Source organism: Hemicordylus capensis, chromosome 6 (assembly GCF_027244095.1).
Source record: "Hemicordylus capensis ecotype Gifberg chromosome 6, rHemCap1.1.pri, whole genome shotgun sequence".
Classification (NCBI taxonomy): domain Eukaryota; kingdom Metazoa; phylum Chordata; class Lepidosauria; order Squamata; family Cordylidae; genus Hemicordylus; species Hemicordylus capensis.
This window is the reverse complement of record NC_069662.1, coordinates 75105548-75118260: the sequence shown is the minus strand read 5'-3', so window position 1 is coordinate 75118260 and position 12713 is coordinate 75105548. Positions and strand designations below refer to the sequence as shown.

Below are 12713 nucleotides of genomic sequence, written 5' to 3'. Positions count from 1 at the left end.
CTCCTGGACCATCCCTCTGTAGTAGTGCTCTGGTATGTGCATGCTTGTGTGCATATCCTTGTTTTCTCCATTGATACTGATGAACTCACCTGCTTGTCTGGATGATCGTCTTTCACGGTGGTCATCCAAGGACTGAGGAACATGGTACTCAACCCACCTTTAAATAGCATGCTGTGGGTGTGGAGGTGGTGCTTAGATGCCTCACCAAGCTGCAGCATTGCTACTGTGTGGTTCCTGTGCATGCGCAAAATCCCATACTTATGGAAGTCGACAGGTCTCTTCCAGATCATACAGGTGAGCAACCTGTTTTTCACTTTTCAGTTCAGTGATGAATTTATTATGTATTCTTGAACTTATGGGACTACAGAATGAAGAAGTCGACAAATAATCTAGTAGCTAGTCTAGTTTTCCATTATTTGAAAACTGAAAAATATTATTTGATAAATGCCATCTCTTGTGCTATAGACTATCTCTATTTCAATTTAAAATGATCTCATTCCAAACTTTCTAGCTACCTTTGCTGTAAGCTGTAATATTTAATAGCTTTCTAAGTTACAACATAAGAACAGCCCTGCTGGATCACGCCCAAGGCCCATCTAGTCCGGCATCCTGTTTCACACTGGCCCACCAGATGCCACTGGAAGCCACAAGCAAGAGTTGAGGGCATGCTTTCTCTCCTGCTGTTACTCCCCTGCAACTAGTACTTAGAGGCATCCTGCCTTTCAGGCAGGAGATGGCCTCTAGCCCTCTAGTAGCCGATGATAGACCTCTTCTACATGAAGTCATTCAAACCCCTCTTAAAGCCATCCAGGTTGTTGGCTGTCACCACATCTTGTGGCAGAGAATTCCACAAGTTGATTATGCGTTGTGTGAAAAAGTACTTCAGTTTGTTGGTCCTAAATTTTCTGGCAATAAATTTCATGGGATGACCCCTGGTTCTAGTGTTATGTGAGAGGGAGGAGAATTTCTCTCTATACACTTTCTCCACACCATGCATGATTTTATAGACTTCTATCATGTCTCCCCACAGTTGTCTTTTTTTCTAAACTAAAAAGCCCCAGGTGTTGTAGCCTTACCTCATAAGGAAGGTGCTCTAGGCTCCTGATCATCTTGGTTGTCCTCTTCTGCATCTTTTCCAGTTCTACAATGTCCTTTTTTAGATGTGACCAGAAGTAGTGAAGGCTATAGTGAAATCTGGTTAGGCTTGTTTGCACAAAATTGGGTTATGATGAAAGCAGTGTTTACTTGACATACTTTACTTCTTAAAAAATCTGACACTTCAGGACTTGAGTTTTGTCAACTTTAATGCCTTATGTATGCAGTTGTAACACATACCAGATGCTTGGAAAGTGCTGATATTTCCAAAATGTTCTGTCTGGTAGGAGAGAGACTCTATTCTAGTATTTGAACTGAAAACCTCAAGGGCTGATGTTGGGGCTGTAGATGACCAGGTCTGAACCTGAACTACTTCAGGTTCAGTAGTGGTATGCAGCATTGGCCCCTGTAGTTGTCAGGTAGCATGAAATCTCTGGATTAGCCAAACATTCTGCTTCTGTCTGGTCTGCAGAGCAGCATCGTCTGCCTGTTACAATTCAGGCTAAAGTAACTTGGATTGGGGACTCTGGGTTGAATTTGGATATAACCATTTATGGTCTTGGCTTGTTCCTGATGTGCATGAGTGAAGGAGAAAATATATTTGCACCTTACACAACCTTTTAAGCTGGAGCAGTTTATGAAAGAGCTAAGATCTGCTTTTTTAGGAAGCTACTAGCAAGATTTGTTTAGAGAAGTATTACCTTGGTTTACTTGATTGATTTGATCTGTGCTGCATTTTTTCAATAGGAAACTTGGCTTCGAGCAAATTACCTGATAGATTTCAAGCACCATTTCATGAGTCATTTTCCTTACTCTTTCCAAGAAGCAATCAAGCACAGAAAGAAAGATTCCTTGAAAAGGTATGAATGAGATGGTTAAAAAGACGTATAAAAATAAGTGAATAATATTATGTAATTAGAAATGAGTAGATCGCTGTTTCCCAACCTGACAGTGATGGTGCTGCAGGACATGAGTGGCCAGTGTGCCATGCTGACTTGTGAGTCAGCATTAAAGTGGGGAGTTCAAACTGATGTACTGCGAGGAACACATTTGGGGGGAGGCATCCTTCCTAGTGCATTATAAACTCCCCGCGGTTGGAGCTGATTTATGCTATGGACCTTCTAAAACATCCTTCTGGTACCAAGAATCATAAAATTTTAGAGTTGGAAGGGACCTTGGCAGGGGGTCATCTAGTCCAACCACCTGTTCATGCGGGACACTCTGCAGTATCCCTAACAGAGCAGAACTTGAATAAATTACCCAAATTTGTTATATTTAAGAATCTAAGAGGCACTGTGTTTCCAATAATGGCCAACCAATCTGAGACATGAAAATGGCCCTCCCTTGTTTGGCCCCAGCACTTGATAATCAAAGATTGATGACGGGGTAGGTGGGTGAGGGCAGTGTTCCCGTTTAAGGCCTGCACATGCTCAGAAGTTTTTTATGTCGGCTCAGTTAATTTTAGATCCTACTCGGGTTGGGAATCAGGAAGGCTCCACTTGGAATGCCTGTGTGTGCACACTGCTTTGATACTGCTGCCCAGAACAAAACCCATTCTGCACACTGATGAAACAAATTAGAGAGAGAACTTGATGGGGGTGCGGGGAAGACCATAATAAAGTATTAATTTAAAGAGATTCAGCCTCTGAATATGGATGTACCATTTAGTGATCATAATTAATAGTTGTTGGTAGATGTATCTTCAGTCAGTTCAAAAATGGTGCAGCCATATTCCCTCACTCAGCCAGCCAATCAGATTTACAGGAAGCCCAAATGCCTGGAGAGCTACTTAAGATAAGCCCAGGAGCTACCAGTAGCTCCCAATTGACCTAATGCCCACCCTTGAAATGTAGTGTTATGGGCCTTCAGAGGGAGTATTTTACATCAATGAAAGAGTTTTTCTACTATGAAGTGATGACAAAGTATGCATGTTCTATGTCAGTTTTTGTAAAACACTTCTCCGTTTTTAATTTAGCAACAAGTATTGCGTGACCACTTCAAACAATATTGATCATCTCTTGTTGAACTTAACCTTATGCGAGATCATGGTTTCACTAGCAAGTGCTTCAACATTGCAAATGGATTCTCATTGGCTAGATTTGATTAGAAAGTTTGTGATAGAGACGCTTCAGGATGGTTATAAATTAAACTGTAAGCAACTGAACCGATTGCTCAGAGTGACTTGGAGACTCTTGCAGATACAAATAAACAAAGGTAAGATCCATTGTATAGATTTACACATGTATGTGTGTGCCTAAATGTGGTATATTGCATGTTGTGTTTTGCTAGACTATTTGCTTTTGTCGTTCATGTAAAGAAAACTCAGTAGTGGTCTAGGGGAGCTTGCTTCATTGACCTTTGTTCAGTACAGATGTAATGCTGCCTGATGCTTTAACCATGGGAGATGTATATGTGGATCTCCTTCTCCTTCCAGCTTTGTAAGGAGAATTATGAATTTGAATTATGTCAGCAAGCCACAGCTTGCAATTATGGTAAGAAACAAGTTTGGTAACTCTGGTTAAAGAAAAAACTAGTTATCAAAAGACCGCTGTGGGGTACATATGGTATTCATGGTTGGCTCTGAAACCGAAAGGAGAGGGAGGAGTGCATAGAGGACTTTTGATCTCCTGTGGTGATAAAATTGGGCAGCATTCATTCCTGCACTGATCCTGTGTATATGCAGGTAGATGGGTTATTCTTCACACTGTGACCAATTAAACATCTGGGCATGTTTAGAGAGAGATCTTCTGAAGTGCTTAAATTTTTTCCCCATGATAAAAAGGAGAATTGCAAGCAATTTAATCCTCTCGGAATGAACAGCATGCTTAAAAGCTTGGTGCTGCTTACTTTCAGTCCAGCCTTTCGAGTCAGAAAGGGGTGTTGTTTGTATTTGGGCAGAAAGGAAAGAGTTTTTACTCTGAAGCTGCTTCCCTCCTGTTTATGGTGACAAAACTGTTTATGGTGACAAAACTCCTGTTTATGGTGACAAAACATCCTCCAAAAGGTACTTCTCCCCAAAGAAATGAGGGCCTGATGCTTTGTGTCTTTCAGGGGAGCAGACTTAACATGAGGGACTTCAGTTTCTTAAACTGTATGAAGACTATAGCAGAATTTCAGAATTGTTTTGATTATGGTAATTTTCAAGGATAATTCTGATTTCCTTTAAAATGTGTGTGCTTCCTTTCTTGACATCTGAGGCAGCTCATAAATGTAAAAACACAGTGATAAATCAACACTACAAAGCAAAACATTTAAAAGCACATACTAATTAACAGCTCTGTTCTGCTCCCTACAAAAATGTGAACATAACTACAAAAATTAACCCCCAGGCACCAGTTTCAATCTCCTCTGAAAGTATGACTGAAGAGCCACGTTTTATCAAGACTCCAAAAAGGGCCAATAGGACTTCCGTGGGGACAGTATTCCACTGAGTTGATGTCACCACCGAGAAGGCCCTGCTCTTAGTATATGCTTGCAATCAGCCATTATGAGAATTTTTTAATGAGAAAAGAATAGATAAATATTCTTGATAGAATAATATTACAAGCTAATATTTATTTTATTGAAAAAATATTTTATTTCTATACTACCCAAAACTTGTATCTCTGGGCAGTTTACAATTAATATGGTTCAGGACAGGTGTGATACTGCCTGTTCTTGTTAGGTTGAGCTATGCTCGTGGTTTTTAGGGCTGCTGCTTGTGCTGCTTTTAGTACTTGGGAATGTGTACCCATACCCAGTTCACAAAAAGTGTGGTAGTTGTGTCAAATATGCGTAATTAGTTTACAATTGACATAATATTCTCTCTTCTTGAAAGATGAACTATTTCTGTACCTGTATCATTTCAGGGCATCTGAGGCTGAAGGGAGGCGGTTTTGTCCGTCTTGACAATATTTTTTAGTCCAGGGTTGTCAAACATCAGGCCTGTGGGCCTTTCCAGGCCCTTTGAAGTCGCTGCATCACCCTTTAATCAATACTCCACACGCTATTGAGCCATACTGAGAGCTAGAAAGCAAATGACTTAAGAAGGGCAAATGAACTGACATATCAGTGACTGACTCTTCATGCCACAGCACCAGCCTTTTCTCTCCCTGCCTACAGCCCTTAACAGGTGTGGAGGGAAGTGATGTATTGGGGGTGGAGTATTGCAAATGGCTGAATTTGCAATGTGCCAACATTTACAGTCAATTGTGGGGGGGAGTTTAGAATAGGTCATGATAGCCTTTGGGATGGCAGGGGAAGAACTGTTTTGGAGGATATGCAGTGGCATGTAGGAAGATGGCTTAGATTGTGGAGAGGGTCTTGCTTTCATAAGTAAATAATACATGTATCTTGGTGGTACCCTAGATTTCCACTTTAAAAAAAGCTTATTTCCATATCTCCCAAACATTGTGATGTCAGACATCGCAGTGTGTTGTGATGTCAGACTTGCCAGAGTGATGATAGAGCATCATTTCTATCTCTCCGTTGTGATTTACATGAAGTGGTTTGATGCCATAGAGCACAGAAGAGGTACAATCTCTGCTTTGATATTTTCTCCTCCAGTGACAACAGAGACTCTAATGAAAGCAGTTTACACACTTTACCAGCAAAGAAACCTTCCTTTCACTGTACGCACATTACTTTTGAAATTTTTCAGCAGAGTTTATCAAAAGGAAGAGTTGAATACTCACACAAACAGGTAAAATATTACTTAATTTCAACTTTCTGTTGGCTTTTCCAAAATCTCATCTGTATTAAGAAAAGGTCAGATCCCCAATAGATGTTAAGTTGGGTGCTAACCAGATTAGAGCAAATAGGGGTTTTGGCAGCTAATCGTGACTGGCTAGTGGTAGACACAACCATTCCATTAGAATTAGGATTTTGTGTACATATGTATATAAAATATTGATAATGTATTTGTTGTGAACTTAGCTGGGCCAAAATGTGGGTAGAAGACGATACATGTTCAAAAGTAGAGAAAGTGGGGGGAAAGGTAGGAGTACTTCATTCTCAAATGCAAAGTATTACTTGCCCAACAAGACAGAAAAGACATATCATTACTAATACTGCATTGAAGGAAGATAAGAGAACATACAGATTTTTAGTCGAGGAGGATTAGTCATTCCTCTTCCCTTCCTTGAAGCAAGAATTCCCTTTCTTTTGAACAGCACATGTCATGTTGTCTACTTACTCCAGGATTCAGTCGTCATTTACAGTATATCTATAAAGGTCGATCCTAAATGGTTGAGCCTTGTAGGATTGACCATCAACAGTAAAGGATCCAGCAATCAAAAAATACGCTGCAGACTACCTCTTGGTAAGCTTGCAATAAAGGCCTTGGAAAGGATATTTAGATGCTGTGACGTGTCTATACCTACTATGATTAGAATTGTTCGGACAATGGATTTCCCAGGACACTCTATGGATGCGAAAGTTGGATTTTGAAAGAGTAAGATAGAAAAATGATTGATGCTTTTGAACTTTGGTGCTGAAGAAGACATTTGAGGATACCACAGACAGCCAGGAAAACAAACAAATGGATCCCATCTAGTCCAGCATCCTGTTTCACACAGTGGCCCACTAGATGCTGCTGGGAAGCCCACAGGCCGGACCTCAGGGCATGCCCTCTCTCTTGTTACTCACCTGCAGCTGATATTCAGAGACATCCTGCCTTGGAGGCTGGAGGTGGCCTTATAGTCCTCAGACTAGTAAGCCGTTGATAGAACTGTCTTCCATGAATTTATCTAAAGCCATCTAGGTTGTTGGCTGTCACCACATCTCGTGACAGAGAAGTCCACCAATTGATTATGCATTGGATTAAAAAGTGCATCCTTGGTTGGTCCTAAATTTCATGGGATGACCCCTGGTTCTAATGTTATGTGAGAGAAATTTCTTTATCTACTCTTTCCACACCATGCATGAGTTTATAGACACGTATCATGTCTCCCCTGAGTAATCTTTTTTCTACACTAAAAACCCCCAGGTATTTGTAGCCTTGCCTCACAAGGAAGGTGCTCCAGGCTCCTGATCATCTTGGTTGCCCTCCTCTGCACCTTTTCCAGTTCTACAATCTCCTCCTTTAGATGTGGTGACCAGAACTGTATGCAGTACATCAGGTGTGGCTGCACCATAGTTTTGTATAAGGGCATTATAATATTAGCAGTTGTATTTTCAATCGCCTTCCTAATGATCCCTAGCATGGAATTGGCCTTTTCCACAGCTATCGCACAGGTAGCTGTCTACCACTACCTGAAGATCCCTCTCCTGGTCAGTCACTGACAGCTCAGATCTCATCAACGTATATGTGAAGCTGGGGTTTTTCGTCCCAGTGTGCATCACTTTACACTTGCCGGCATTGAACTTCATTTGCCATTTTGTCACCCACTCGCCCAGTTTGGAGAGTTCGTTTTGGAGCTCCTCACAATCTGATTTGGATTTCACTACTCTAAATAGTTTGGTGTCATCTGCAAATTTGGCCACCTCACTGCTTACTCCAAATTCTAGATCATTTATGAAAAAATTAAGAAGCACCATTCCCAGTACAGATCCCTGGGGGACCCGACTTCTTATTTCCCTTGATTGTGAAAACTCTCCATTTATACCTACCCTCTGTTTCCAGTCCTTAGACCAGTTAGCAATCCACACTTGTACTTGTCCCCTTACCCCATGATTGCTAAGTTTGCTCAGAAGTCGTTGATGAGGAACTTTGTCAAAAGCCTTTTGGAAGTCCACTCGAGGCACAAATGACCAGGCTCAAACGATCATACTTTAGGCACATGATGCAAAAACCCAGCTCCCTTGAGAAGTCCATAATGCTGGGGAAAGTTGAAGGAAAAAGAGGAGGAGGATGGCCAGCAGCAAGGTGGATGGACTCGAATGAATGAATGCACCACTGAGAGACCTTAAAGGCCAAGTTGAAGACAGATCATCCTGGAGAGAATATATGTGGTTGCTAAGAGTTGACACTGACTTGATGGCTCTTAATCATATCTATAAAGGTGCTTAGGTCTCTCACTCACATGAAACTCCCAGAACAAACCACGAAAGAGAGAAACATGCCATTTTTACAGGCAGGTTGTAAACCTCGCCAAGACCACCACCACCACAAAAAGAAAATGCTGGAAAAATTCATTTGATTTCCAGAAAATATGGGGAAACTCTCCCATTGGAAAGCATGGGTTAGGGTCTGAACAAACGTTTGGCAGTTTACTTGGGTACTTTTAAACACAAAGGCCAGACTTTGTGGTACAGAAGACATGCTTGCAAACTGCAAGCCATTTCACTATATATAATGTTTTCACTGATGATGTTGAACCTTTGAGAACCTTTTATGGAATGGTGTGCTCTAGACTGGCATATTTGGAAAAGTGTGCTGAGTATATGTGTGTTTTGTTTTCCTTGCCCCCCACCCCACCCCACCCCGTGCTCCAGAAGCAGAAGTAAAGTATTGACTCGTTGGCTGGCTGGTCTACCTCAACAGCTTGTTCTACTTGGCTTGAGAAACCCTGAGCTTTCAGACCAGCTGATTGGTACAATTTATTCTGCAGCATCTCGGGCAAACAAAGAAATGCTGCAGAGTTTGCAAGCTGCTGCTCCGCGGATTTATGGTAACTCCTCTCTGGAAGTTTATATTAGAAATATGGCAGAAAGAGCTTTTGATTTCTGAGTAGGTCTAGACAATTCAGTATATATGTTTATGCTCTCAACAGAAGACTACCTTGGACTAATGAGCCATTTCTGAAGATGTGGTGTCTTGGAAAGTGAGAAATCCCTCTGCCAAATTAGTTTTGTAACACAGAATGAGGTATAGAAAAAAGGCTACCTACATGTTGCAAAATGCAGTTCAGATTGTCTGCCTTCTCACACTTGTTTAAAAAATAATCCATTTCACAAGCTTACAGCCTATTTGAATTTCATTAAGGAAAAATATCTGGAGTGTCTGGCAAATAAGAACTTTGGAGGATATAGTTTGGTTGAAGGATTGGGTGGCTGCAAAGGAATAAGCTAGAACTTTCCTCATCTCCTTTGTTTCTCCATTTTTAGATGCTCTTGTGTGAGCTCTGCATAGCAGATATACTTGGGATACTCTAAACAAAAATTGGAATCGATGATTCCTACGCTTTAATGAAGAAAGCATTCTGTTCTACTCTGACGGTTTCTCTAGCTTCCTACATTTTAACAAATGTTTTTTTTTCATTTACAGGAGTTTAGAGTAATATGAACAATTCTGCTAACTGGAATATTTAGTTCTTACCTTATGTAGTACTATGGAAAAATCTCTTTGTCTGATAGTGCTTTCAGACAACTTTAGCTTTTTGTACTTTGTTCTATTTTAGATCCACTAGATGGCGCTGTGGCTCTTCTGCCAGCTGAATCACAGCAACGTTTAGTCCAGCTTGTTTACTTTTTGCCACATTTGCCAGGCAATCTGCTTTCTTCTCTGAGTCGCTGCTGCATTATGGGAAAACTGTCTGTGAAGTTATCTGCTACTCTCGTTGGGATATTGCATATGAGGTAAGAGATACATCCAATTCTGATTTTCATAAGTGATGCTGACATTAATTAAGTGATCTTAAATTAGGTGGCATGTTTTAATGAGAAATATGTTACGACATTGCATATCTTTGGGGGGGGGGGGATTAGCAATGAAGCCTGGAAAACAATGTGTTGTGAACATACCCACCCATCCTCAATACTGTGTCTATACTTGGGGAGAGGGTGGGCAGAGTCCAGGGAAGTGAAGAAAATGGGATGTGGAACAATGGAGGGTGGGGAAATGGTGTTTGAGGGGGTGGAAGGCCAGGAAAGGCAGATGAGAGTGGAATGTATTAAAGGGGAGAGAGAGGTGGATGGGGACACACACTTTATTAAATAAGGAGGAAAGATGGGCATGGGGCTGATTGGTGAGAGCCAAGGTAGTTTGGGGAGGATGTTGAGAGGGGACAAAGGACAGGAAAGATTGGAGAGAGCTCCTAGTTCCCCTCACCTTCTGACATGTCTCCCAAGGAGAAGTAAAGAGAAAAAGAAGACGTGCTGCTGCTGCTGTTGCTCACAGCAGAAGGGAAAGAAGATCAGTAGCTACAGTGGTGACTATGTTTGAATGCTATTGCTGCCTAGTCATGATTACAGGAGCTCTTCCTGCCATGGAGATCTTGTGGGTTTGCAGAAGTTGCATGGTTTCAGACATATTGTTTAGTATGTACCAATGCTGACTGCCATACAAGCACTAGGTCAAAGCATGCCACCTGCCCCTCAGTCAGCTAGAACCCTAGCACCACCCACAGTGCACATGTGCATGTTGTGAATAATAAAAGGAGGGCCTCCAAAATTTCCATGCTAGTGCTGTTCCTCATAGAGCTAACCAGCCTCCACTGTGGGAGAAAATGGCTGGTATGCATAAGCCAGCATCTTCACCAGCTTGGGTTAATGTTGTTTATTGATTTATTTAAAATATTTGTACCCTGCTCCTCCAGTGCACTACTGCTCAGGGTGGCTCATAACAATAAAATAGATACAAGACACAATAAAAGAAATAAAATTTAACCAAATTAAACAAGTTAAGTCAGGTTAAAAACACACTCATTAATTAGGTTTAAATTAAAAGTTATTTTAAAACCTAAAAACTGAAAATTAAAAAAAGCTGAAGAACCTACCAGATAAAACAAAAAATGGAGCATTAAAAAGCCTCCTTAAAAAGGTGTGTGTTTAAGTTTTTAAAAAACCAAAACACTGAGGGAGGGAGCATGGCGAAGCTCTTCAGGGGCGCGTTCCAAAGCCGAGGGGCCACAACCCAAAAGGCCCTGTTTCTAGTCCCCACCAACAGGATCTCTGTTAGTGTCGGGGCTATGAGCAGGGCCTGAGACGATGAGTGGAGGGCCCTGGCAGATTCATATGGGCGAACGTGGTCTGACAGGTACCCCAGCCACAGGCCATGTAGCTTTAAAGGTCAAGACCAGCACCTTGAATCTAGCCTGGAAGCGGACCAGTAACTGCTGCAGTATGGGTGTGATACTAATGAAACGACTTGCCCCCACGAGCATCCTTGCAGCAGCATTCTGGACCAGCTGAAGCTTCCTGACAGTTTTCAAGGGCAGCCCCATGTAGAGCGCATTGCAGTAGTCCAATCTGGACGTTATTAATGCATGAGTGACTAAGGTCAGGTCCGACTACTCCCAAGTAGGGTTGCAGCTGGCATACCAGCTGTAGTTGGTAAAAGGCACTTGTGCACACCGCCGCCACCTGCGCTTCCAAGGACAATATCGGGTCCAGAAGCATCCCTAAGCTGCGGACTTTGTCATTGAGAGGGCGTGTGACCCGATCCAAGACCAGATTTACCTCATTACTTGGATGATCAGTTCTACCAATCCAAAGCACTTCCATCTTATCTGGATTAAGTTTCAGCTTGTTTGCCCCCATCCAGTCCAGAACAGCCCCCAAGCCCCAATTTAGAGCATCCACTGCCTCCATGGTGTCTACTGACTTAAAAGATAGGTAAAACTGGGTGTCATCAGCATATTGATGACACTGCAGCCCACACCTATGGATGATCTCTCCCAGAGGTTTCATGTAAAAGTTAAACAGCATGGGGGACAGAATAGATCCTTGTGGTACCCCATAGGCCAAAGGCCAAGGGTTGGAGCAGACATGCCCCAGCACCACCTTCTGAGTAGTTTCCTCCAGGTAGGAGCAGAACTACCGTATAACCGTGCCCCCAAGTCCCAACCCAGAGAGACGTCCCAGAAGGATACCATGGTTGTTGGTATCGAAAGCAGCTCCAGGAGGATCAACAGTCACACTCGCTCTGTCTATCTCCCAGCGTAGGTCATCCACCAAGGATGACCAAGGCAGTTTCAGTCCCAAATCTAGGTCAGAAGCCAGACTGGAAAGGAGCTAAGTAATCGAATTCATCCAGGGCTGCCTGGAGCTGAGATGCCATAATACTCTCCAACACCTTGCCCAAGAAGGGGAGGTTTGAAACTGGTTGAAAGTTATATAAGTCATCTGGGTCCAAGGAGGGCTTTTTAAGGAGGGGCCTAGTGACTGCCAGTCGTTGTTGTTGTTGTTGTCTTCTGTAGCATTTGGTAATGATTGTGTAGGTTACCAGAATAAAGAGGCCACTGGTGAGATCTGCTGTGCCCATTACATATGGAATAAAGAATTGTTTGGTCCCAAAGAACTAGGGGTTGCAAAAGATGGTATCAGAGGAGTGGTGGCAACTCCTCTTTGTAAAACAGAGCTCAGCTTACAGTGGTCCAGTCCAAAACATGGCACTAGTTTATGTACAATTGAACAAACCATTTTTATCACTGCTAGATGTTCTGGTTTAAGCACATGTTTCCAGATCCGGTTTAGTCTTTGGAGGTTAATATTGTCAGTAGATGGCACTGTTTCTTCTGTGTAAATAGATTGTGTTTGGGGATGAAGGTGCACTTGTTGCATATCAAATCTAATCTTTGACTACTTCAGTCTTTCCGGACAATCTAAACAGACTCTACATAGTAGCATAATTGATTCTTCTGGTTTGATGCTACTATTTTTCAAAATGATTTTTACCTTTCTCTACAAAGTACTTATTCAGAATTCAACTCAGCCGGGTGAGGGGCTTAGTCTTAAGACCTGTAATGTAAAATATTTAA

General features: G+C 42.1%; 1 protein-coding gene across 2 annotated transcripts in view; it reads left to right on the top strand.

The window, feature by feature from the left end:
* The window catches only part of TEX10 (testis expressed 10), a 55034-nt gene that overhangs the window by 16687 nt on the left and 25634 nt on the right, over positions 1 to 12713 (top strand). For both annotated transcript variants that reach the window (XM_053262837.1, XM_053262838.1), the window contains exons 5-9: positions 1843 to 1955; positions 3071 to 3309; positions 5641 to 5776; positions 8509 to 8684; positions 9414 to 9591. In XM_053262837.1, coding sequence (XP_053118812.1) covers positions 1843 to 1955; positions 3071 to 3309; positions 5641 to 5776; positions 8509 to 8684; positions 9414 to 9591 — 842 coding nt within the window. The remainder of the gene's footprint in view (positions 1 to 1842; positions 1956 to 3070; positions 3310 to 5640; positions 5777 to 8508; positions 8685 to 9413; positions 9592 to 12713) is intronic.